The sequence below is a fragment of the Callospermophilus lateralis genome, chromosome 3 (genome assembly GCF_048772815.1).
Source record: "Callospermophilus lateralis isolate mCalLat2 chromosome 3, mCalLat2.hap1, whole genome shotgun sequence".
NCBI lineage: Eukaryota > Metazoa > Chordata > Mammalia > Rodentia > Sciuridae > Callospermophilus > Callospermophilus lateralis.
In genome coordinates, this window is record NC_135307.1 from 108541731 (window position 1) to 108562849 (window position 21119).

Below are 21119 nucleotides of genomic sequence, written 5' to 3' on the forward strand. Positions count from 1 at the left end.
GCCAGAAATAGCTGCTACCTGGATCACAGCATCCCTGTGGAGCCTAAATGAGGGATAACTGAGGTGTCAGCAGTCTGGAAATAGTGGAATCTTGCCAAGCCTCTTGTAGGACAGTCTCCTATGAAGCTGTATGCATCTAAGAGACCTGTGGCCCCTAGGGATTAATACTGGCCAGTTAATTTTCTTGGAGCGCCATCTTGTGGTTGTCATGCCAGCAGGCTGAGTGCCTGGTTACCTGTCCATGTTTCCCTTGCAGAACACCAAGTGCCCGGATAAAGTCAACTTCACGGGCCTGGACTGGCTCACCCAAGGAGGTGCTGGACGTGCCATTTAGACATCAGTTAAATGGTGTTGATCATCCTGTTTGCCGTTCCTACCATGACTGAAGGCAGACCCTTGGCTCTCTCGCCTCCACCAGACCCCTGGAACTCCCTGACCCTCCCTCTTCCTCAGGACCTGGAGAGCTGGTACTTAGCAAAAATATTTATTCTCTCAGCCACATCATGGCTTTGTCACCTCTGTGGAGATGAAGGCACGGGGAGCAACCAGGGGAACATGGCCTCAGCCCAGAGAAGTCACTGCTCTTTTCCCCAAGGCCTTGGTCTGCTGCCGGAGCAGTACACCCCCAGAGAGGGGACCCCACCCCCACCCCGCAAGCACTGGGTAAGGTCTGAAGACAGCACAGCAGCCATACCCCCTCTACCATCATTACCACCATCATCAGTTCCTGCATCTCCCCAGTGGTTTGGGCCCTGGGAACAGACAGCATGTGGAGGAATTAGAATCTCAGGAAAAGATATTGGGGGGCTGTTTTCTCTGTGTGAAAACAAGGTCTTCAAACATAGAGGACCAGGACCCCTCCCCCCACCCCGCCGCCCAATGTGAGCACATATAAACGCTCAGAGCCTAGCCTAGAAAGGAAGACCAAGGCATTTGCCCCACCATAGCCTTGAAGCTACCTGTCAAGCAGAGGGGCAGGGGTTTCAACACCAGCACAGGGCTCCCCAGGGATACCCTGAATGAGTTGGAGCATGAAATTGAAACTGCATCCCCACTAGGTCCTGCTGCTTCTTATCTCCCAACTCCTTGTCTTTTTCTCTTCCCTCCTAACCCCTTGGTGCTTTTCCCAGGGGGATCCCCACACTGATCTTGCCTCTTCTTTTCCAGTGCTTGGCTCTTAAGACTCAGGCAGATAAAATAGTATTCCCCCAGCATGGGGAAGCTTGGAGTCTGCTGGGTCACTTTAGGGCAAGACCCAGAAGGCAGGCCCTGGGAGCACCCAGCAGTTCTTGGAGATGTCCTGTGCATTCGGCCATTTGAGTAACTTCCTCATTTAGGGCTACAAATGTATACAGCCCAGTTCTGTCTACAAGTACATGACTTTATATAGCTCAATCTATAACCTCCGTGTGTGCCAATATAAGCTGTGTCTTTGTAACACACGTTTTTGTTCTAGGGGCCACTGGCCATAGGAGGCCTTTTGTTCCTCAGACCCTGGGAAAATACATCCAAGCATTGCTTGTCAGAGTTGCAGTGAATTCAGTGGAGCTGTGCTTTGAGATAGCAAACATTTCTCTGCTGTCCTTAGAAATTCAGTCTCTCTGGGTCCAAGCTTTATGCTCTGTACACTGGGAAAATGATAATGATTCAGTAGCTTTATTGGAGTCACTTCTTCCCTGGAGTGTGGGAAGTATTAGCTCTTTGCTTTTGTGAGGGGTCATCTCTTTGTTCTCCTCCCCTCCTATCTTTCTTTGACCCTCTGGATTGAGAGAGAAAGATTGACAGACACTTGCCAAGGCTAGAGAATTTGTGACCAGAGTGCCAAAAGTGACAATTTAAGAGCAGGAATATGACTGTGACTTAATTTGGAGAATGAGAATAGGAGGACAGTAAGCACAATGCCCAGTTGAGGGTGGTTTCTAAAAATTCTGCAGCCCTATGCATAGATGGGCCTAGGTCATTTGTCCAAGAGGAGAGCCCCTCTGACCTACAGACCTTTTCTCTAGACTCTCAAGTCCTTGTTTTTTGTTCACATTGGGTTCTTAGCCTTCCCCAAAAGCCCCTTACTTTAGACCTGTTGACAAGGTCCCAAGCAGCCTCCCTCACAGCCATCATCCCTCTGCCTCCTGCTGCCCAGTGGGTAGTGCCCTGAATAGTGACTTCCCTTTTATCTATGGAAGTAGCTGGAAGACAGCTTCATTCCACCTAACCTGAGTCACCCCTACCCAAGAGAGTGACTAAATTTCAGCCTAATTATGCCTTCCCAGGCTCCTGTGGGGTGGAGCCAAGAGCCCATCTCTGTTGTTTTAAAATATTGTGTGTTTGTATCTGTGGCGCTGGCCTGCAGCGTGCTCTGTACATATTGTAAAGAAACCGTTGGAATAATTTTCTTTCTCATTGGGCAGGCATGGCCCCACACTCCTGCCTTTCCACTTAGTTCTGTGACACAGAAAGGAGGAACTTCTGTATTTGTAGAGCAGCCTTGGGATTTTGCAGAAGGGAACAGCTGCTTCCCCCCACCCTTTCTTTAAAAAACATTTAGCTCTTTGATCCTTATATCAAGTCTCCCTCAAAGAGTAGGAGCTGCCCAGAAGAGCAGGTGAAAACAACAGTGGCAGAATGGCACTGCCTGCCTTCTCTTCACCCTGATCTTTCCTGGGTACAATCTTCCCTGAAATAACATGATGCAGAAGTAGAAGCAGCAGCTGTGGTGATCCTTGACAAGTGCTGAGTGAAAGATTTGCTATCCACCTCTCCTATATGGGGAGGAGCAACACAGGTAAGGGCTACCTGTGGCACCCATGACCTAGTCAGAGGGATGAGACACTCAACAATGATCTCTACCCCACCAGCAGAGGCTAGAAAAGGTTACTGGTCAAGGGTCCAGACCCCCAAACCAAGCCTCTCTGAGCCATCCCTGCCCAGGTCCCTACAAACATAGCTCCCTGGGCACCCCCATGGAAGAGAAGCTACAGGGAAAGAGGACCTCATCCCCAGGAAGGGCAGCTTGGAGAGCTGCTCTTTAGGATTCACATCCGCTTCCTCATTTAAGGTGTGCTGGTTCCCTTCATCCTCAGTCCCTGCCTTATTCATGTGTGTGTGCGTGCATGGAGTTTCCTTCTTTCCCCACATCTCAAGGACAAAGAACCACACACAGACGGGTAAGAAGGCACCCAATGAGATGAAATGGTCATTTCTTGACTTTCTTCTCCAGACTCCAGGGTGTAGGGGTAGGAGAACTTAGTTTAAGGAGTTGGGGATTAAGACTACAGAAGGGCTAGAGAATTGTATAGAAGCTTTGAGGCCCCTTCATGTCACATACTTCCCCATTTGTCCCATTTCCATCCCAGTGTCTATTCTGATGCCCCCAAAATCCAACTGGGCAGCTAGTTGGCTCCAGAATTCTGGGCCTTTGTCATTTGTTTTATTACTAGGGCATCCCAGGAAGCTTTCCAGTGATACCCTGCCATGGGCTCCTTCTGAGATTGAGCTCCTCCCAGGCCCTGTCCCCCAGCCCCTCCTGCCCCAGCCCACCCGCTTGCCTTGGTGCTCAGCCCTCCCACTGGGAGCAGGTTGGGGCAAGCTGGAGGCCAGGGCTGGAGGGGCAGTGTTGCTGTTCATAGCTTTTATTCCATTGGCGTTGCTCTGTTGGATTTAATTTCAGTCTTCCTGATTGTTCCCTTCTGTAAAAGTGTAAATTACCAAGTTCCTTGTTTTTTTATATATATATAAATATATATATATATATACAAACTGTACTCTTTTTGCCTTTGTACATTCAGGCAAGAAGAGAAAATAAATCTTTTTAAGAGACAATCACAAATCTGTGAGGGCTGCTGGTTATTTCTCCTGGAGTTTGCTGCTGAGCTGCCTCTTCCTTCCTCCGAACTTTTCTGTTTTCCCTCAGCTTTCCCAGTCTTCTGGTCCTGCTCCATGTGCATCCTCAGCTTCCCTGGCTAATGGCAAGCTGTTGAATCTAGTGTCTCAACTACCTACCCTGTAGCCCTTTCCTGCCCAGCATTGTTTTCTGACTTGGTCACTGGCTTAGCCCAGAAGCTCTGTCCTAGCCTCTCCTCTTTTCACCCTTAGACCCCACTCACCAAAGTGGCTTTGGACCCCTTGGTATTCTGGGACCAATCTCCCAGAGGCCCTAGTTTGGATGCTCACCCAAGAAACTATGCAGCTGGGAGCTCTCTACCTAAGAGTTTGCACTACTTGAACCCGCCTGAGGGGTTAGGAATGACTGGAAAAGGACTCCTATTGCTCTAACCATCCCACCCTCACACATTCCAGTCTCCAAAGTGCTCTGCTCCAGAGCCCAGAGAATCATTCTTTGCTGGTGGACTCCTATGTTACCCCATCAGATAAAGGGCTAAGGGGTTATGGATCAAGAGCATTTGATCAGAATTTAAAAGGGTGGTATCTTCTGAAACACAGCCCAACCAAACCATTGTTCCCCATTTCTCCTTTCCTCTACCTTCCTACTTCCCTGCTTTTTTTCCCTTTGCCTCTACTTCCTTTTCTTAATTGGCTTTGGAATTGAAATATATTTTTAAATTATTTGTTGTATTTATTGAATAAAGTTTTTAATGTCCCTGTTCTTAAATTTAGACTTAGTTTGCCTTTCACATCACTATCCCTCTCTCCACCCTCCCCCCCAAAAAATTCTACCAAGTTGCTTTTTTAACTGGAGTTCAGACTTTGAATACCAAAATTTCTCTCCTGCAAAGCTATTTTTTGGGAAATCTTGACAGGGTACCTGGATTTCCAATTCAGTCCTTCCTTTTATCTCTGCAACAGGAACCACCAACAGATGGCAGGAGAATCTCAAGCATCTTTCCTGTCCATTCTGCTAGCTTTGGAGGAAAAAGTAAAGGACTGAGAGGTTTTCCTTTATCCTTTCTACTAGCAGATTCCTTGGATTTAACATCTGAATCCTAAACTGCCTACGTCCTTTAGGCTGCCTCTAGAAATCCGCTGCTTAATGGGGGACAGCTTTTAGCCACTCTGATTTCAATTTAATGTGTCTAGTCCCAGACTTGTTCTAATACTACTATGTGTGGGGAGTGGGGGTATTGACTCAGGTCTTTTAAGGAATACCTACTTGGTTATTAGGTTAATGGTTTGGCCCAGAATAAAACACAAGTAAGCTCTGTGAAATACAGTGTGAAAGTTGGCCAGAGACCCACATATAAACTTAAGAATCAAGAGTAGTTATAAAGCTATAGGAGGTATAGGAAGTAGGGAAAAAAAGAGAGAGAGAGAGAGAGAAACAAGAATAGGGAATGTTAAGTGCCATTTCCTTTAGAGACCTCAGGAATAAGTAATGTCTGGCAGTTCCATGCAAAAACCAAAAACCCAGTTTTAGAACTCAGACTTATAATATAAAAGGAAAAACAATTTGGATCCTAGGGAGAGAGCCTCTATTAGACAAAGCTGATTTTGTACATGCCTGTCTCTCTAGGGGGCTCTCTCAATGTGTCTTAGACTCCTAGCAACCCCACTTTTCACAGTATAACACAGCCCCAGAGACTTTGGCCAGCTTATCTGCCCTACTGCATTGCAGCTTTCTCCTTGAGAAGCATGTTTGCACACCCCTATTTGGGCTCAAGTCAGTAGTGGTAAGAAGTTGGTCCTGGTACAGGAATAAAGAACAGACCAACCATAACTTTAAATCAGTTTATTGACACAGTAACACAACACACTTTCCTCCCTGACACCCCCACTTCCCTTCACCCAGTCTAGATCTCCTGCCCCTTCCTTTCCCCTTAGAACAAGCTATTCAATGAAACAGAAAAGAAGGAAGCCAGCTTTAGCCCCTTTTCCTATTACCTCTAGGCCCTGCAGGACAAGGTATTAAAGCACTGCTCAGAACCTGTTAGGGGCAGTCAGCACTATGCTCAGCCAGCCAGAGGCATTAGGTCCCTAAGAACAGATTCCCCACAATTCCCAGGCCCTGAGTTGCTATTTCTTCTCTCTGCTCTTTGTGACCCTAGGAAGGAGACCTTGGAGCCTGAGCCACAGGAGCAAGAACTCCTGGCAATAGTTTGAGAGTTGGAATTTAGTTAGTGTTTCTTAAGGCCCAGGCACCCCAAAAAAGCCCTGTCATGGGAGTGAACTTCAATGCCCTATTTAAAATGCACTGATAACATTAAACAGATTAAGCCAGCTTAACCAAATGCCAGAATAACACTAAGCTGTAAAGGAGGAGGGGTCAGACCTGCTTACACCAGGCCAGACACAAATGCACACAGAAAAGCCCAGGTGGAGTCAAAAAACAACCCAAGGACACTGCCCAAAAGCCTATTCAGGAGCCCCTGGGGTGACAGGAAGCAAAGAAAGAAAATACATTAAGTCTTAAAAACCAAAACAGAAAGCCCAACAGTAGGGGAACCTGAGCCTGACAGTGCTGTCCACCAGCCCTTGCCCCTGGACCCAGATAGCCCCTCCCCCTCTAGGCAATGTCCTCCCCTAGGCTAGATAGAGCACATCACACAGCGCAGTTTAAAAAGCTTCTAATGCCAGTTCATAAACATCTTCATTTACTATTGGTGATTACATGTGAATAATATGTTTATACTGTTCTTTATGGAAAACAATTTCAACGAGTCAACTCCAAGAACACAATAGGCAACTCTCACCCTGAGCCCCTCAGCGTCCTTCCCTAGACAGCAAGGAGCCCTCTCCTCTGTCCCAAGGCTGCCTAACTTCCCCTCTTCCCCCACTGTGGCTCTTGGGCAAAGCATCCTCTATGACCATTAGTCCTCATCGGACAAGTTCTGGTCCAGGGGGTAAACCATGAACATCACATCTGGCCGAGAGGGGACGCAGGGATGACCTGGACGCACAATCTCAAAGCCCAAGAAGCTGAAGGTCTTCAGGAGTGGAGCTGTAGAAGATAAGAGCATAAAAAGGATTCTGATGAGAAAAACAAGGACAGGCTTAAAATCAAAGGAAAACTCCAAAGAAATGGAACAAACAAGGTTGTTAGTAATTCTTGGTCAACTCCCTCCCACGCCTGATTTGCCAGGGGCGGGTGGTGGCAGACACTAGTAATCCCAGATACACTGGAGGCTGAGGCAGAAGGATTCTAAATTCAAGGCCAACCTGGCCAACTAGCAAGACCCTGTCTCAAAATTTAAAAAAAGGCAACTCAAAGAGATGATAAAACTGTCCTGGGTTCAATCCCTGGTACTAGATGGGGGAAGGAGGAGTCCCTACTTACTGAACAGGAACCCTGTATCCTCCTCCCCAGACCCTGCTAAGCAGCCTGGAAGTCTTTAGCTGCTTTGACTCCTCACCTCTGTCTTCACGGCCCTTCCTGAAGCAGATGAAGACATAGTTTACTTTCATCTTCTCTTCAGCAAACTCTAGCAGTGCTAACAATCTGTAAGAAGCAAAGAAAACTAATCAGGTCCTCCTACTCCAAACTGTCAAAAAGAGGGGTTTTCTGAGCCAAACCGCCAGCAATATAATACAGAAGCTCCAGAGAAGTTTCTCATTTTGAGATCTTGAGAGCCCCGAGTTCAGAAAAAAATAAGCCACACAGAGTCTTAAGAAAAATGTTATTGAATTATCTCTTCCTGTGACTAGTTCATCATCTGAAAGTAACACTGACCATCTTAACTAATGCAGTTCATAAGTCAGAGCTTGGGACCTAGAAAAAGAACCCAGTTCTCCAGAGATTACTGCCAACTTTGATAAGGTCACCTGCCACTGAGCAGGATACTGTGGGCCCTGCCATTGCCTATTTCTCAAGAAACCAGAGCCACTCGAGAACTCTGTCTTCAGGACTGCTGCTTACATGGGCTGCTTGGAGGGCCATGCCCAGTCCAATGGAATCCCACGGTATCTGCACCACTGTAAGGTGGCTCAAGAGAGACTTGGTATCTGCTTGGAAGCATGAACCAGGGGGTGATTAACTAGTAGGCATTTGGTTAATGTGATAAAGATTTGCTTTAATTATAACCTAGAGCAGGCCTGTTTTACTGGCTAAAAATAACCTGTTACAAAATGGAATCTACTCAGGAAATCTAAAGCTAGGGAAGAAAGCATGGACTTCGGTTAAAAATCAGTTATCCCAGTAAACATAGATCTGGGGACCTTCTTTTCCTCATTTGTTCCCTTTCCCTTAGCACTTGCTCCTTACCCTTCTTTGCTCCCATCAGCTAATAATCCATCTGGGATTTCTACAAACAGACTCTGGCTGGACAGGACTGCATCCCAGCAAGAGACCTTCACCTCGGTGACCTCATATTGGAAGTGGACAATGTGAGGTTTTCCATCATTCACAGGGAGGTCCTGGGTCACAGTGAGCTTCTCGTCCTGGGAAGGAAAGCAGGACAAAGGACCATATCACTGCTACCTCTGGCATGTCATATGCTTTCTAACCAGGTGGCACTAGGAATCCCTTAGGCCAAAAGAGGGCACACAACAAGAGGGTATGCTGGAAATATAGACCCACATCTGGCTAAGTGAAGCCATTGTTAAAACCAGTTGATGTTAAGAAGGGAAATGTATATTGAAGCATATACCAGGTACCAAGTATGGTGCACAATATGGTCCCATATATTAGTTTGACAAACACTTAAGGTGAGCATTAGTATTTCCATCTTAAATCTGATATTTAAGAACAATTAAGAATATCAACCAAAGCTCTCAAGGTAATAAATGACAAAGCTTAGATTCCAACCTAGGTCTGATTTGAAAGCCTATGTTTTTTTTTCCCCCAAAAAAACCATGTTCTTTCCCTTCCCTCTGAAAGGACATTTGTGACGGTTTGGCTGGGGACCTGACCAACCAAAACCTGCTTTCGGGTGGACTGTACAATTCATATTATCACAATGTCAAGAGACTAGAACTCAGCTGTCCTGCTAACCTTCCATCCCAGTCTTAGAAACCAAACCAACTTCTGGGCCTCAGTCATAGCAGATCAAAAGGCAGCAAATGGTGCCTCCCTCTAAAACTCCTGAAAAGCCACATAGCAGCCTCAGCTGAAGAGTCCTTCCCAGTCCCACTACTGGCCTGGAAGACTATGCAAGTGACAGCTCCCTTTGAGCAGCAGCTCAGTGGTATCTGAGAACTCTGCCCACAGATTCCCATCCCAAGTTCTTCCTTACCTTATATATTAGAGCTGAGAGAGAAGGATCCCTGCCGCCCCCTCGCCCACCGGGGATCTTCGACAGTGGGTGAGGGGCATCAGGAGCACCACAGAGGCCCCGGAACAATGTGCCTGCAGCACTGGAGCTGGGGACAGTTACTCAAAGGCAAAATACTACTGCAAGAGAAAGAGAAGATAATACAGTAAATGCCAAAACTTGAAAATTTAACTCAAATCCCACCCCAACCTTTCCCCTAAACAAGTGTTCTAAAGTCCACACCATTTGCCCCAGTTCTTCCAAAATTGCCATTGCTCTCTTGAAGGAGCCCACCATCATGAAGAGAGAAAAATTCCAGAAGGCCCAAGGGAGTTCAACTGCATATGTATGACAAGGGGAACACCTATCAGATATCTTCATACAAACACTGTGACACTGGCCATATATCGTGGAAGGAACCACCAGATGCTAGCTTGCCTAGTAGGACTCCAGACCTGTGCCCTGCACCAGTATCCCTCCTAAGCCACCAATGCCTCAACAACCTATGAGGCAGAATCACAAAGCCTACATTCAGGCTCAGGAAAAGCAGATGGACTTTGGGAAGTCACGTGCCACTGGGTACTGTGTCCCTGAGGAATTCCCAAGGCTACTTTCCAGTGATGGCCCCATCCTCCATCTGAACAAAGGAATTAGAATGAGAAATCACCTAGTGCACATTCCTCTAGGGTTAAGAACAAAATTAAATACGAGACTTGGCTCCCAGAACAATATTATTATGTCTGACTTTGTCCCTGATCTGCCACCAAATGCTGGGCCCACTTGCCTCTCTTTGCTAGTCACTTCATGACCCAAATGTGGGAATGTAGTAATACCAATGTAGTCAGAACAGATACTCAGTTGTAGAAAAGGGGCATGCTGGGAAAAGGTAATATATGCTGTGACCTGAATAAGGAAGCCAACAATCAGATGGACTACAGAAAGTCAAAAGCCCTTACAGGAGCTCTCCATCACATCCAGGTACCCTTACTGGGCACCATGACTTCCATGGAGATCCAATGGGACTCCAGATCTGTTCCACTACCTTCTTTGAATGGCTCCTTAAGCTGATCCCAAGTCAAGGGCAAATGAAGCAAGACTTCATTCTGCTTTTCCACCAGGACTAAGCAACAGGTCTGTCCTTTAGCCATCATATACCAGCCTCAAGATAACTGGAAGGTGGTGGACAGAAGTGTTGTTGTGGTGTGCTGGAACTAGCAAGCATTCCAGTTGAGACTAGAAATCTAAACCCATCACTGCTCAGCTTCTATGGTCTCCAGATTTTAACTGGAGGCCTAAAAGGATAACTGAAAATTTCCTTGGGAAATGGAGTTCCCAGAGAAATATCTGTAAGCCTGAAGTAGCATCAACATCTAGGGATTATAAACCCATTCCCTACCTCTTGCCTATTCTGGAAAACCTTGGGGCATCCTCATCTCTACACTTAGCCTTTAAGTGAAAGGGCAGCTACACTTAAATTATACTGTTTTCAAATCTCTGTGCCTCTGAGGTTTGCCTGAAGAAGTTACTTTCTGCTGGGGACAATAAATTATTATATTTTCCCTTCCAAAGTTTTAAGGGGCAGAAGAATACTGTCCAGGCAAACAAAAAAATAAAACAAGTGTGAGGGGTTTCCCTACACAATGGTGCACTCTACATACCATTCCCTTTTCATTCCCCAGTGCCCCTTTTGGCATATAATGAGGTTCTTTTAGAAACACCAGGAAGACTAGGCCACTGGAGAAAGCTGGCCTGCTTGCATTGATCAGCAGAGTTACCCAAGAACTGGGCAAATCCCCTCTGGAATGGATAGTCACCTTGTATACACCAGAAGAATTGCTTGGATTCATAATACAACTAGATCCAAAGCCTTGAAATTCTAAAATTTTGGGGCCAGACTCCCACTTCTCAGAAGAAATGTTTCTCAAAACTGTGTTGTTGTTTTTTTTTTTTTTTTTAAGTTGTAGATGAACACAATATCTTTATTTTATTTTTATTTATTTTTATGTGGTGCCTAGGATCGAACCCAGTGCCTCACACATGCAAGGCAAGCGCTCTACTGCTGCCCTCAAAACCATTTTTTTAAAAATATTTATTTTTTAGTTGTATTAGTTTAAATACCTTTATTTATTTATTTTCATGTGGTGCTGAGAATTGAACCCAGGGTGTCACGCGTGCTAGGTAAGCACTCTACTGCTGAGCCACAACCCAGGCCCCCAAAACCATTTTTACATGAGTGATTTACACTGAACCTCTGCCCTGCATTCCAACACCCTGCATTCCAACCAATATCTTATTCTTGGCTAATTTGCACTTGTAAACAATAGAAACAAGCCAGGCACAGTGGCACATGCCTGTAATCCCAGCAACTAGGAAAACTGAAGCAGGAGGAATGCAAGTTCAAGGCCAGCCTCAGCAACTTAGTGAGGCCCTAAGCAACTGAGAAAGAAAAGAAAAGCAGAAGCAATAGGGGCAATCCCCTGAAAAGATGAGAATATTGTGGGGAATTTTTGTTTTACATACAGAATCCCTCCTTTTTTTCTTGAAATAATCTCTGAAACCTGCCCTGCGTCCAGCACTAACCTATAATAAACTAGTGATATTTCTGGTTTCCTGATCTTTCTGAATAAATGCAACATGTCCATCCTATGGTAGTAAATAATTTAATTCCCTACTCTCACACATAAGGATTCTGGAGAGGCTTTGCTCCTCCCCCATAAAATGCAGAAAGAAGCATGTGTTTGAGTGGGGGTGGAGTATGTCAGGACTCCACACTGGGATCCAGTTCCCTAAGAGAAACAGCTGGGGTTTAGGATACGCTTGTTTCACAGTAGATGACAATAATTATCTTCTTCAGCCATTATAAAGCATCTGTTATTAGATACTTGCAATTAATGACAAATTGCTTCTCTGAAAGAAAATCTGACTGTCATTTTCTAGATGAGAAGGAAAGGAGGATGGGTATATATGCAATAGTTTAAGTAATTAACAGGCATGTACTGGGCATGGTAGTGCGCACCTGTAATCCCAATGGCTCTGAAGGCTAAGGCACGAGGATCACAAGTTTGAAGTCAGTCTTAGCAATTTTGTGAGGGCCTAGGCAACTTAGAGAGACCCTGTCTCAAAATACAAAAAAGGGCTGGGCTGGGGATGTTGCTGAGTAGTTAAGGGTCCCTAGGTTCAATCCCCAATATATGCCCTGGGGGAGGGGGGGGAAGGAGTGGGAGGGACAAAGAGGGTATTGTTTATCCAGCATCCAGGGCAAGTCAGGAGATGATGGATGGAAGATTGGAGGCTTTTGAACCTTTTATCTTCTCAGGTGTTACAGGACATGCCCTTAGAAACAGTCCTCAACAACAACAACAACAACAACAACAAAAAAAAAAAAGAAACAGTCCTCAAGATATAAATGAGTGCTACCATATCATATCCTGCTGCTTCTAATTCAAAGCATTTGTGAAACTCCTATCTGAAGTGTCCTTAACAGATCATAATTTCATACATTGACTACCAACAGGCAGTATATGCAGCATGTATTCCTGGAAACATTGATGCTAAATCAAATTTGTATAATTTAAATTCTGTTTTTAAATATCTGGAGTACTTATTATTTAAAAGAATTAAATCACTTCCAGTTGATTTTATCAGTTTTGAAAAAAAATATATATATATATATTTTTTTTTTTGGGGGGGGGTGATGGTGCTGGGGATCAAACCCAGGGCCTTGTGCATCAAGGCAAGCACTCTACCAACTGAGCTATCTCCCCAGCCCCCTTGAATTTTATATTTGGTTTGCTCAAAGAAGGGTACCTGCTGCTACACAGAATTGAGATTTAATATAAAAGTAATTCTGTAGCCACAGAATCTAACAAACACTTGAATTCAAATACTCTGATAAATTTTGATCAGGTTTCTCTTCAATCAGTGGCCTTCTCAACCTATTCAAAGTCTGCACCCTTTTTCTCATTTTAATACCTACTAGAGATCAGATGGCTTTGGTATTACCTACCTTTGATATTAAGTAAGAGACATAAAAATCACATTTCCAGTATTATACATTTCCCTCTTAACTACTTCTGACCCATTCATGTCTCAGGCCCTGCTTCACAAAATACTCAGAATGCCCTTATTTCCCTCACAGAGGCTGCTTTTACTCTAAGACTAGGAATATCTCTGATGACTAATCCTTATGTAAAGAGAGACCAATTCAGGGCTACCATCACACTTAAAAAAAAAGAAACAGGAAGAAAGATGGGAGGTGATGGCCACCTTCAGACTAGTGTGACCATACAGGCTGATTCTCAGCTGCCAGTTCCCCCTTCTATCTGAGACAGGGGCCTTGGGCAAATGCCAGGCTAAAGTCATTTCTCTAGGGCTGTTATGCATTCCAAAGGGAGTCTACTTGCTATGCATAATTATAAGAAAATGACATCACCAATCTGAATCACAGGCTAAAAGCAAAATTAATTTTGGTTTATTCTCCACAAGAAACACATGTATGGTAGCAGCCAGAATATATCTGCCCCTAAGATTTGCCTATCATACAGCTGATGGTGTGATACATCTTCTACCAAAAGTAAATACAATCACATGTGCTATCAAAGGCGGCTGCATGGCTAGGTAATCCTATTTTTAAAAAAAAGATCTCAATTTTTTCACTGCAATCTATCATTACACTGTATTGTAAGCTCATCACAGTCTCCAGCCGCTTCTCCCAGGATAAAATTATTTCATTTTTCTTATTGTATCAAAGACCTAGGAAATTTTCTGAAGGCTTATACAAAGCATTTTCTGCTGCTGCTAACAGGAAAACTACCTGTCTGTTCACTTAAAGTAACAAGATTCTTGCTAATCTAATGACATTTCTAATCTATAGTTTTCCATCAGCCTTCCAAACCATGGCATCAATTTGAATCAACACTGTATTGTTTCAAAAAGGGATGAAATACTTTTTCTTAAAAATGAACATTTGTAATATCCTTCTATCCCCTCCTTAGTACCCCCCACCGTTTTTTCCCCCTAAGCTGCTCTGGTGCTAAATTTGGATTTCTTGGCAGAATGAGAAATTGCTATTATTAGTCCATACTGCTTTCTGAAGCATCCAATCTGGAGGAATTCCTGATTATACAGGAGTTTCTTTCTCTCTGTAGGATATTCTTGAAGGCACATCTTAGGAAAACTGGTTCTTCCACCCTACATTATTCCATAATGCCAATAAACAAGGAAAATCAAATTCTTTGGAAAATCCCATTACCCACAAAACTGTGAAGCTACTCGGGGTAATTCTGATAAGCTTTTTGTACTCTGCTCACCTCCACCTTCAAAAAACCACCTGTAGAACCAAATGCTTCTCCCCCAAAGCCCATGAGTACACAGAATGATAATAACATAGCTATAAAGCCAGGGCTAGCTTTTCTCCAAATACTGTACTGTCAAAAGATATGAAACAAGCCCTAGACAGATACTGTCTCCCTGCCCCTCCAAGTCCAGACAGAGAGAGGCCAGGAAGCTTGATTTCCTCTTGGATTTAAACCTGATTTTCAAAAGGGGCTTGTATTTCCGTCTTCTTCCCTCCCCCACCATCAAGAATTTTGACATATTGGAAGCACCAATCAGAACAACACTGGAAAGGAAGAGCCTTGTTTTCAAAACATATTGCAAGCTCTTCAACTATTTCTTCCAGGAAACTAAGCCTCCACCTCCTGCATTTTTCACTGGAGCCAGGGAAGCTAGAAATCCCATCCCCCACCCAATGGGAGCTAAACTTCCAGCCAACTCCCCCTCTCTGCGGATACAAAACACCAACAACACTGACTGGGAAGAGCATCCGGTTCTTATGGGAATCCCTAGTTAGGACTCTTAACAGGATTTCTTTTAGAAAGTCAGAGGCAGGCCAGAGGAGGCTGGGAAACAGGATTGCAATAACTCAAAGAAACCAGACACCCTGCACACCCCACCCCACCCCACCCCCAGGCCAAAGTGGAGGAGCTTCATCCAAGGCCCAGCTCCATCCCAGGCCCTGGCAGGGCAGCTGGCTCCTCCCTCCACCTGCCTCTCACATAGCCAAGCCCCTCAAATTACCCACACACTAAGCAAGGGCCCTGGAGACAAGCAAGCCTGTTTTGCCACTTAGGAAGCTGGAAAGAATCTTTAAGCTAAGCTAACCCAATCCCCCCCGCCTTTTTTTTTTTTTTTTTTTTTTTTAATTTTACATGTAAGCACACTAGCTAAGGCAGAACTAGAACTCAGGTCTCTCACACTCATTCAGTGAGGACCCTTATATGTTGGTCCCAAGTGCTCAACTTTGAGCTCAGCCTGGAAAGGACTTGGCATCTAGACCAGATGAGTACAGAGGACTCTATAGAATAACTGCTCAGCCACCCCACCTTCCAGAGACACAAATATTAGAACATAGAAAATTCATCTCACATACATACCCCTTGAGCAGGTTTTGTTGTAGGTTCCTCTGCTTCCCTCCACCCCTACACTTCAACCTGTTTTCTCTCCTACCTGTCCTCCATCCTCTACACAAGGCCCTCCAAACCACAGTTAACACCTTTTGCACCATTCGAAGTATCTATCCTCCTCCACCTCCTCAGCTCCAGAAGGACTGGGTTATAGAAGATGAAAGGAAAGGGGAATGCAATGAGGGTTGGATGTGGATAGCCTCAGAAAAGGAAAACATAAAAGCAGAGCAGGATTGTAGGTAAGAAGGAACAAACCAGGAATAGGGAGTGAATTTTCTTTCAGTGTATGCAGAAAAGAAATGAAGGACTAGATAAGAGTTTAAGAATAGAGGGAAGAAAATGGCTAATGGCTGAGAACCCAGTAACTGAAAGAGAATTTAAGAAGCTGTTGCATGTATCTTGGGTTCTTCTGGATAGTGCCTGAGAAAGACTGAGAAATCCCTGAGGAAGACTAGGCCCTTTTCAGTAAAGAAGAGATGACACTCACTAAAGGAACGTAATGATAAAAGTTAAAGTCTTTTGAAAGAAGAGAAGCAGTGTTTTTCAACTTCACTGGAAAGAATTACCCAGGGAGCTATAAAAAATACATGCCAATAACCAGCCCTACCCTAGGACAATTAGACCAATCTGTGAAGATGGGGCCCAGGTGACTTTTTCAAATGTGCAGTAGGGATGAAAAATACTATGATGCAAGAAAATTGAAAACCCAGTTGAAATATATAAGGATGGTGCTGATTAATAGGAAATGTTATGCTGGAGACCATTTAGTAAGAAGGGAACCATGAGTGGCAATTATAGCCCTATGTGAAGAAAAGCAGTAAGGCTATATTTATAAGAGAAAAGTAGAGCCTAGTTTAGTAAGGACCATGGCATGGTTTAAAGAGGATTTACAGGGAATGGATCTGCTTACAAAAATAATGAGGCCTTACAGATGGGCAGAAGCCATAAGGGCAAATCTGAAGACAAATGGTCTGGTGTGAGGAACTAATGAGCTTCGCGCACATTTCAGAGGGGACAGCAACAAGTCTAGAGAAAAAATGAGGAAGGGAATTGGGTCTAAATTGCAAACAGAATTCACTCTGATGCAGAGGAACAACCAGGGCTAAAAACTTGAGAATGAGGAAATTATGGAATCATTTCAGAGAATAGTGTCTGGGGCAGAATTTTGGGATATATTTGAGGGTGATAAGTGAGAAGAAACTGCCTAGAAAAAGAAAAGAGAAAGAAATTTTGAGTAATGAACTCTGCTTAACTTAGGCAGGGGAAGGATAAAAGGATTCAAGTTTAGATATCCAGTATCTATTTAGTATATTCAGTATTTAGATATCCAGTATCTCAGTTGCAGAAAGATATGCACCTTTCTCTTCATTTAATGGGGAGAAACTGGAATTGGGTTTGGGGATGGAAACTTGCAAGGTACAGTGTCCAGAGTACAGGGCCTGATATGAAGGCATTGGACGTCCAAGGAAAGGAGGTGTTCCTTGAAATTCTTTACTGGAAGAAGTACAGGGCTAAGTTATGTGATCTGATAATCTTTAAGATGTGGTTCTGTGGGCTAGGGATATGCTTTTGCCTAGCATTCATGAAGCCCTGTGTTCAATCCCCAGTACTGCCCCTATCCCCCCGCCCCCCCCCCCAAAAAAAAGATGTGGCTCAATTAAGGTGAGAAAAGTTAAGAGTTGAGATCCAGCTGAGAGAAAGTATTTAAAGGATAGGAGTGTTTAGAGTGGTGGTGGGAAACCCTTAGGGAGAAAAGGACAAGAACCCACTTCAAAATATTTGAGGAAATAAAAAGAATGACACTGGAAGACAAGGGAAATGAGCCCCGAGAGAGAATTGTGGAAGGAGGAAAGGAAAGAAAAGATGAAGCTGGAGTGAGGTTCCAAAAGGAGGGCTGGGCATCTTTGTAAAGACCATTAGACCTGGAGTGGGGGTGGGGGGGTAAGGGGTCTAGTTGAGAACTGAAAGATGGAACCTGACTGGTGGGAGAGAAGCAGTGACAAGAGAAGGGTCTGATTGGTTGGGGCGTGCAGTTTTTACTAGAAAGCAGATTCAAAGCGGGGTCAAAGACTTACATGGGGAGTAAAAATATATATACGGGGAGGATATGGAGGAGGCGGGGATATTCGGGGAATCTATTGGAAGGATAAAGCCCAGTGGGGATAAAGGGACACCTTTAAGGAGGGCACAAGGGACCTGACTGAAAGATTGGGTCCGGGTTTGCGGGAGCTTTAGAGGAGGAGGAGGCCCGGATGAGGGGGATGGGCCGGGCTGGAGGGAGGGGGCTAAAAGACGGAAAGAGGCCCAGTTTCAGGTCTGGAACTCAGACGGGGGTGGCTGAAGTGGGGAAGGGTCCGGTGGAGGCGGATGGAGCCCTGTCGGGGACCTACTGTGGGGGGTACGGAGACCAGCTGGTTGGTGGGGGAGGAGGCCCTCTAGAGCCGAAGTAGAGAGGATGGGGGCGGGGAGCCTGGGCCGGGCCGTTACCTGTCCTGGGTGTTTATCATCCTCGGCGGCTCTGCTCAGGGTGGGAGGAGGCGGCGCAGGGAGTGGGTAGGTGGATGAGTGGGTGGGTGTGGGGTCGCGCGCGCGGGCCGATCTCGGCGGGCTAAGTCCCTGTCAGGCCGCGGGCCGAGAGCCCTCCTCCTGCCTCAGCGAGCGCCTGCCTCCAACTGACCCTCCCCGGCCGCCGCCGACGCCGCAACCGCCCCGCCCCCAAGTGGCTCATCTGCATAGCCCCACCCCGGAGCCGCGCGGTGTCCTGGGAAACTGGGGCCCACAACAAAGGGCAAAGCACCGCCCCACCTCCGCGCAGGCGCTCCGGGGGTGAATAGCGGTGGATGGGGATGCGGGTAAGGGGCTTCCGGATAAAGGCTGCTTTTAGGGAGAAGCAGTAGCCCAATTGGTGGCGTGGCCGTGCACGGTAGCCTGAATAAAGCATTGAATTTCAGGTTGTTTTCTGAAGACTAACCAAACCTAGTCCTAGTTCCCATTCCTTTTTTGCTGGGGTCAAGAGGGGCAGTGCCGTTTGTAAGCCTCTAAAGGATATTTTATTAAAAACCAAGTTGGAAATCTAAAGAGTACTACACACATATTAGCACCATCCCCAGTCTGAGTCCAAGCCTGTAGATCTCAGTTACCTCAGCTCATAATGCAGATCAATAACCTCAACAGCGAGCTGAGATCAACTGTCTCTTCATCTTGGAGACACATCTCAGGTCAATGGTCCATGCTCCAATCACTGGCCAGTCACATGGTTATCAGAAGCCAAATCTCTGTAGGTCATGATCACAGCCACATCATAACAATTGTGGAAACCACCAAGACTGACTTGTTCACAGTCACTTCAAGTCACAATCAGGCTACTTCAGTCAATCATGCAAGGTTACTAATGCACAGCCATCTCCATTCACTATCCCTGCTGGTCCTTATCACAGACAAGTGCCAAAGAATCACAGTCACTGTTGTATAGACACCTCAAATCATAGTCATAGCAGGTCACAATCACAGGCACTTCAAAACAATCAGGTTTTTAACTCTGTTCATAGTCAACCCAAATTGCAATCAAGAGATAGTGTACTTTCAGCTCATAGTGGGTCACTGTCACCTCAAATCACATCCATTCATTTATTCAACAATAATTATTGAGCAACTACTTACTATGTGCCTCAAGCATGGGCTAGAGTCCAGGAATACTCAATGATCAGCTAGACAAGGTTCCTGTCTTGGATGTCACAATCTGCTCTGAGTGAGAGACACAGAGAGCCCATCACAATACAAGGTGAGTGCTCAGTATGAAGGAGGCAACAGAGAAAGTAACTAGGGAAGAAGGATGGCTTCCCAGAAAGTATGGTACTCCATACCAGAGGTCACTATGACCTCTAGTTCACAATAGCCCAAAATCACAAATGTCACACATCATGGCCATCTCAGGACACAATGTTGAACCCCGACGCAAAGAAAAGACCACCGACTCCAATTTTAAATCAAATTAAAGCAAGCTTGTATTTGTGTACACAAAGAGAACTGATCAGCGCCTATCTCTCCTAATGCTGGCCAGCAACCCAGCTCTCCAATAATGAGATTTTATAACACAAAAAGTTGCAAAAGGGGGTGCTTGAGAAGTTACAAATAACAGGGTTTTAACAAACATAATACAAAGGTAGATAGTAGGTTAATGATCTACATGGCATAATATTTCAAGGTAGGGAGTAAATTCAGATCCTAACAGCAAAATTTATGAGGCACCACTGAGGTTTCAGAGAGGGTTGTTATCTGGTCAGGGAAAGCCAGGCATGGGTGAGTTCAAGGCACGGGCAGGAATTCCAAACAAGTATAGAAATCTCAGTAATTTATAGTAAAACAGAAATTAACTTTTCATGACTTTGTGACAAGATGGCTCCCAATCTTAAAATGGAATTAGGATGGGTTCATCAACATTTATTCACAAACCTGCTTTTGGATTTTAGATGATAAGGATGTAGGGAAAAAAGAAAAGTTGGAGCAGGGCACAGTGAGGCATTCCTATAAACCCAGTGGCTTAGGAGGCTGAGGCAGGAGGATTGCAAGTTCCAAGCCAGCCTCAGTAAAAGTGAGGTGCTAAGCAACTCAGTGAGACCCTGTCACTACGTAAAACACAAAATTGGGCTGGGAATGTGGCTCAGTGACCCAGTGCTCCTGAGTTTAATTCCCAGTATCTAAGAAAGAGAGAGAGAGAGAGAGAAAGAAAGGAAGGAAGGAAGGAAGGAAGGTTGGAGCTACCAGACTAAAGCTTTTTCACAAAAATTAAAGTGGCAAATGATACCAGGACAGTCCCATCTCTGGCTCACTTTAAGATCCTCTATCTTATCACTTCAGCTATCCTTAGCTAGTCTTTCAAGTTCATGCCAGGTATGCTTTTACATGTATAACAGAATCAGACAAGTGAACCCAGCTCTAATCCACCTGGACAAACCTCTCGGTTCTCAAAGGGAGCTGGGATGCCTAATTTTTGCCAGTCCATGGACAAGTAACCCTTTGGTCTAAAGGAGTTTCTGGTCAATTATTTGGCAAATACTGAGAATCCACTATGTCATGAATAGCAATCATTTATTGAGCATCATGCTATAGCACTACTTGTTACAATTCCTCCCCATTATTGTATAATGAAGAGAATAAAACCTTAGGGAGGGGCTGGGGACCTGGCTCAAGTGGTAACGTGCTTGCCTAGCAGCGTGAGGCACTGGGTTCTTTTCTCAGTACCACATAAAAACAAAATAAAGATATTGTGTCCACCTAAAATTAAAAAAACAAATATTAAAAAAAATCTTAGGAAGTTTTATTCTGTTAGCTAATATTTATCGTGGGCCTATCTATACCAAGCAAGTCAGTTTACTTGCCCTACTTCAAAGCTATTAAATGGTGAAGTTAGAATTTGGACCCAGGGTTGCCTAGTCCTGTGTTTTGCCTAGATTCATTTGGTGGAGGAGTCAGAAGCTCTCTGCCACCAGCTTGCTGTTTGAATGAGTGACCACTCTTA

General features: G+C 45.0%; 2 protein-coding genes across 5 annotated transcripts in view; one reads left to right on the forward strand and one right to left on the reverse strand.

The window, feature by feature from the left end:
• The window catches only part of Znf609 (zinc finger protein 609), a 197165-nt gene extending 192576 nt beyond the window's left edge, over positions 1 to 4589 (forward strand). For all 4 annotated transcript variants that reach the window (XM_076850938.1, XM_076850940.1, XM_076850942.1 and 1 more), the window contains exon 10: positions 257 to 4589. The gene's annotated coding sequence lies outside the window, so the exon portion shown is untranslated. The remainder of the gene's footprint in view (positions 1 to 256) is intronic.
• A 1076-nt stretch (positions 4590 to 5665) lies between these two features.
• On the reverse strand, positions 5666 to 18292 carry Oaz2 (ornithine decarboxylase antizyme 2). Its single transcript, XM_076850943.1, is given in 6 exon segments — positions 5666 to 6889; positions 7302 to 7387; positions 8150 to 8325; positions 9120 to 9200; positions 9202 to 9277; positions 18089 to 18292. Coding segments are annotated over 6 exon segments (570 nt in total). The 5' UTR covers positions 18109 to 18292; the 3' UTR covers positions 5666 to 6758.
• Positions 18293 to 21119: the final 2827 nt, after the last annotated feature.